At 34.7% G+C, this 6,077-nt stretch overlaps 1 protein-coding gene across 1 annotated transcript; it reads left to right on the forward strand.

Annotated features, from left to right (window-relative positions):
- The first annotated feature begins 212 nt into the window (after window positions 1-212).
- Window positions 213-2,629, forward strand: LOC137627600 (uncharacterized). Its single transcript, XM_068358681.1, has 2 exons — window positions 213-2,100; window positions 2,417-2,629. The coding sequence occupies exon 1, from the start codon at window positions 257-259 to the stop codon at window positions 1,340-1,342; it is 1,086 nt and encodes a 361-aa protein (XP_068214782.1). The 5' UTR covers window positions 213-256; the 3' UTR covers window positions 1,343-2,100; window positions 2,417-2,629.
- The last annotated feature ends 3,448 nt before the right edge of the window (window positions 2,630-6,077 follow it).

Here is a 6,077-nt window from a genome sequence, read left to right on the forward strand (position 1 = left end):
ACTCCGGGATTGCACAAAAATAAACAAAAACAACCTTAGAATACATTAATAGCCTATACATCATCTGAAAAGAAAATAAAAAAAAATCAGGAATGGCACAGCAGCCCACACTTCACATCCTAGAAAGTGCATCGGGGATCTTGTTGTCCACTCCTTTTATATGCCGAAAGACCAGGTTATATTCCTGAAGGAGAAGTGCCCATCGCAGAATTCTTTGATTCGCTCCCTTCATCTTATTTATAAATACCAACGGGTTATGGTCCGTCAACACTTCAACCAAGGGGTTAAAACAAAAATTTGGTTGCTTTGTATAACGTGTTTGTGGTCTCGAGCTATAAATTTAAAATTATGCTTTGACATGACTGTACCCACATTCTTGAGAGCACTTCAGTTACATATATGGGAGTATGGTACTCCACAATTGTGCTTTTCAGATATGGGATCTCAAATTGTTGCAGGTACTAATTTAATTTCTGATTTTTTAAGGGACCCAGATACTGTACAATATCTACAGGAACATGGAATGAGGGCTGTAGAATTTGAGCAATACTACAAAGGCTGTAACCAACTTGGATCACTTGTGGAAAGCTGTGTTAAATTAGTTAAAAGACCTATATATGGTTCAGTTCGAAATACTGTATTGAATTCTCTTGATTTTGAGTTTCTTATAGCAGAGACTGTACATTTAGTTAATCGCAGGCCAATTGCTTTTCATGAGTCTTTAAGAGATAATAATCCAAATGAAGTCATTCCTGCTGCAATAACTCCGGAAATTTTGCTAAAGGGCTATGAATTGGTCTCTTTGAGCATCATTCCTAATTTGCAACCTCTTCCAGATTCTGACCCTTCATGGACTCCTTCCAAGGATCCAATAGAGCATATTAAGGACAGTTATAGTAAATTGCGAAAGTCTCGTTCATGTTTAAAAGACATTTATAACTCTGAATTTCTTGCAAAACTTGTGCATCAAGCCACTAATGTGGGTTCTAGATACAAGCCAGTATCGCACAAGAATTTGCAAGTTGGTGATATAGTTTTACTAAAAGATGTTCATTTGAAACCTGCAAATTATCCAATGGGAATCGTTAAAAGCGTTCAGATGAACTCAATTGGTGAAACCACTGGTGCAACAGTAATGAAGGGAAACAAAGAAAGAGTAAATAGACACTCTTCATCATTAATTCCTCTACTGATTATTAATGAATATTCTCATTCTAAAGTAGTGCATAGGCAAGAGGATGAGCATTCCAATGAGGATCTTGCATTAAAGAGGCCTAAAAGATTGGCTGCTTTGAAAGGCGTACGAAAAACGAAAAATCTTTATCTTCATGGAGATGCTTAATATTCATTACTTGTACCTTGTAAATAATTCTTGTATATATTTAATTGTATGGGACATATTTAATTGTATGGGACATGAGGTTTTTTCTACGACTGATAAATAAAAATTCAATTTTTTCTGACACAAACAGTTGAAATTGAATGTCTTTGCTGGGAGTGTTGAAAAAAAAAGTGAAACTTTTTTTTTCACTTTGTTCTTTTTAACTTTTAACTTTTGAGTGTAGTATCCACCCTTTATGGTCCTTGATTTTCTACTTTGCTTGTTTCAAAATTCTAAGTTTCTTTTTTGTTTTTGGGAAAAGTTTAAATTTTTTATAATGGTTAGTTTGTGTTCTTGCTTTGGAGACACGTTCAGTTTCAGTATGTTATGTTTTAAGTTTGTGAAAGCATCAATAGTTTGCAACCATAAAATTCCTCCTTTAAAATAATAATTTAATACTAAGAGTTTTGAGACTGAAAGAAAACTTTTACTTCACCTCAAAAGTTTACTTCTAGTCCCAGCGTTTGAAGACGGCAGTGCATTTTCACTCAGCAGCTGAGAAGGGCGTGTCAACTCTTCACTAATATTTTTCACCAATCCAGCGTAAATTTTAATATGGAGCATTAAGTGACTAGTGTGACCGTTGGTCGAGGATGATCCTGCTTGGAAGTGCGAGCCCTTGGATTACTTCTTGAGGCTACTATACCATGGAGTTGCATCGATTTTTTAATTAACAACGACAGCTGCAATTGACCTAGAGAGGCTTGCTTAGAGTGGAGGTAAGTTGCAAACCACATTGATGCTTGTGTCTTGTAAATTTCACTCGAGTTACTCATTCACTTTGAATGAATTGTCTCCTTAACTTGAACCATAAAATATCATCCAAAGGACCAATCATATTGTTTTCATTTAAAATTTAGAATTTATTGCCGGTTTAACTACTTATATTTGTGAAGTGTCTTGTTTTATTCTGCTCGTTCGAGTTCATATTTTCTTCATGCATTTATTATATTAACTGGCAGTTAAATAGTTTTGTTGATATATTTTCGTATATTTGCTCTCTATTAATAGAGCGTATTTATGACATATTTATAGATCCTGAGGACTTTTCTGGTATTGGGGGTTATTAGTGAGGTCGCATCATCGGTCTTCATATAAGGACGGATACCTCGCTTAAATACCAAGAAGCAATAAGACCATCTACGATCCTGAGCCATTTTCCTTAATACATATTTCAGTGATAGTTCTGTTTATGTAAAATAAATATTTGAATTCGCTCTTGATTATAATTTATTGCCATTTGATAAGTTTTAAACCTCCAGTATTTTGAAAATGGCGCCCAGGTTAAAGGTCTTTTGCTTCATGGTGTTCTTCCTCGTCGGGTTCAATCTTTCGATCGCGGTCACACATTTTTTGCTTCGTGAATATTTTACTTGTTTATTATTTTGCTGTGTTGGTCATATTTTTTTGTGAATATTTGCGAATTTGCATAGGTTATATTTCCTTCGATAACGCTTTGCTTAATTTCTGAATTTGCTAATGGGTTTATTCCATTATATATTGCACATTTCTACTTTTTAAGTTTTAGCTGAATTTACATGCAATATGGAGAAGTTGAAGGCTCTTAAGATTTCACGTGGTCATTGTCGAACACAGGTGACCAAAAAGTGTGACAGTGTAAGGCTTAAATATGGTACTCTCACTGAGCAAGAAAGGATTAGTTTTGTATTATCCCTTCAAAATTTAAAAACAAAGTTAGATAGTTTGGACTCTCAGATAGTGGATATGCTTTTCAGTGAAAAAAAGGATGAATCTGATATCAAAGATGAACTCGATTGTTGTGCTATTTATACGGATAATGTTTTATCATCATTAGCTATGCTCGAGAAAGTCACAGCAGAAATTCCCTTGCCTAGTAACCCTTCTCCTAATATTAAATACCCATGTTTGCCTCTTCCTGTATATAATCATTCTGAGGGGGAAAGCATTGAAAATTTTTTTAAGGATTTTGAGAAGGCTATGGAGACAATGAAAGTAGACTCTTATCTTAAATTTATTTATCTCCAAAATCAACTAGGTAAACAGCCATTAGCTCTTGTGAAATCTTTATCTTCTACTGAACAGAATTATGAGGAAGCCAAAGCCTTGTTACAAAAAGCTTTTGGTTCTGAATTAGGTCAGAAATTTGAAACTATGCTTGCCCTTTCAGGATTAAAATTAACATATGACTCTGACCCATATGCCTTTATTGGTAAGATGAGAAGCATTAAAAACTCATTTGCTGCACTTTCCATAACCATTGATGATGTCTTGCAATATTTCTTTTGGGATGCTATGAATGATGGTCTTAAATTGCAATTAACTCAGATTACAAATAAAAACAAACCTTTGCTTAAGGATATAGAGGATAATATTTTTGAGGCCACAGAGCGTTACCTTGGGGTTCAGAAAAGATATCAGGAGAAGAAAGTTAATCGTAAAGTTCAGTCAGATGCTAGATCAACATTAAGTTTCGCTAGTAATGTACAGGTTGACTCTTCAAGTGCAGTGAAATTAAAGGGTTGTATTTTGTGTAGGGACGAAAATGGTTCCGAAAATGCTAATCATCCAGTTAACAAGTGTAAGGTTTATGCCTCTCCAAAGGCAAAGGTCGAAAGGCTGCTTAAGTTGAATGCTTGCACTAAATGTGCTAATCCTCATAAAACAAGTGCATGTAGATTCAGGTTCTTGAGAAAATGTAACAAATGTAACGATTGGCATTTCAGTTTTTTGTGTGATAATGTTAAAGTGGCTACTGATAACGTCAATAAAGAAAAGGGTTCTTCCCTTGGAGCAACAAATGGTATGATAAGCATAGATTGCAATAAGGTCCTTTCACATACTGGGGCTTCAATTTTACCCACTTTCTCGGTTGTTTTGTCTAATAATGAGCAAATGCGTTGTCTTAAAGACAGTGGTTCTCAGCTTAATTTTATTGATGCTGAATTTGCAAAGCGAAATAATTTGGAAGTATTGGAGTCGAATTTCAGTGTCACTGTAAGAGGTATTAATTCTCAAAGAAAATTGTTGACTAATGTTGTTTGTGTTAATTTAAATAATAATGTGAACAGTTTTTGTGTGGAAGCAATCTGCCTTCCAGAAATCAATACAAAGCTAATTCTTCCAGGTTTGAGTCGAATTGTTGAAAGATTTATGGAAAAGGGATATAAATTTGCAGATAAATTTTTGGCAAAAGAGGAGGATATGATCTCTGATATTAAGTTCATACTTGGAACTCATTCTATTCATTGTTTACCAGAAATAACGAAATTGTTTGGCACTGGTGTTCCCTCTGCATATTTGGAAACTTCCCTTGGTATTATGCTTTCTGGAAATGTTAATGAATACCTGAGAAATTTGCAAAGTATTCCTCACAGCAGTCATTCTACAAGGAATCCAAGCGTATTATTTAATCATTATGAGGCTGATTCAGTGACTATTATTGAGCCGGAGAAAGATCCTTCCCCAAATACTGAATGTATTTCTGCAGAAGTAAATTATGTTGTACTAGATGATAAAGGTAATCTTGTTCAATCTGAACTAAAAAAGGCTACAGATGCTGTTCTCTCTGAACAGTGTTCTCAGATATTGAATTATGATAAAACTTTGTATAATGAATCTTGTGTCGAAAATGGTGTGCATTTGATAAATTATGTTTTGAATTCTGTTACACGCAGTGATGATGGGAGACTAGTGCTTCCTATCTTATGGAACAAGAAAGTGTCTCATCTTCTCGGTAAAAATCAAACTCTTTCAAAGTTGGTTCTAAAGTCTAATTTTAAGAGATATCACAAAGATGGTAAGTCTCTTGGAATGATAGACGAGGTTTTCAGAGAACAAGAGCGTCTAGGTATAATAGAGAGGGTAGATAATTTATCTCAATTCCTGGAGGAGCACCCTAGTTTTTCCTTTTTGCCACACATGCCTGTATTCAGGTTCGAAAAGGAGAGTAGCAAATGTAGAAATGTTTTTCTTTCTAATATTTGTGAAAATGATCCCTCAAAGCCTTTAACAGTCAGCCACAATCAGGCAATGTTAGCGGGCCCTTGCCTTAATAAGAAAGTTTCTACTTCTATACTGCAATTGAGATTTGATAGCTATGTCCTGTGCTTTGACTTGAAAAAAGCCTTCTTGCAAATTGTGATGCCTGAATCTGATCAGCAAAAGCTTTTGTTTTATTGGTACCGAAATGTTGCCAAGAATGATTTTTCATTGATAGTGTACAAACATGTTCGGCTTCCTTTTGGTCTTAGACCTAGTCCTGCTTTACTGCTTTTAGCTTTATATTATATTCTCATGATTGATATAAAGAATGATTCGCTACAAATTAGGAATTTGAAGAGAAATATTTATGATTTATGTTATATGGATAATTGCGCGATTTCATTCAATGACCCTGTCAAATTGAAATGGGCCTTCGATAATTTGAAGCAGATTTTTGAGCCTTATGGATTTGAAGTACAACAGTTTATGACAAATTGTAAATCTTTGCAGAGTTCCATTGATGGAGAAACTGGTGAGAAGTCGACCCCTGTGACCAAGCTTTTTGGATTGCTTTGGAATACAGAGACTGATTCTTTGTCCACCCAGAAATTAGTTTTGGATAAGAATGCTTCATCTAAAAGGCAGATTTTGAGTTCAATTGCATCAAATTTTGATATCTTTAATTTTTGTGGACCTTTACTAAATAGAGCTAGAATATTCATGCATTCTTTGC

This window comes from Palaemon carinicauda, chromosome 35 (genome assembly GCF_036898095.1).
Source record: "Palaemon carinicauda isolate YSFRI2023 chromosome 35, ASM3689809v2, whole genome shotgun sequence".
NCBI classification, from domain to species: Eukaryota; Metazoa; Arthropoda; class Malacostraca; order Decapoda; family Palaemonidae; genus Palaemon; species Palaemon carinicauda.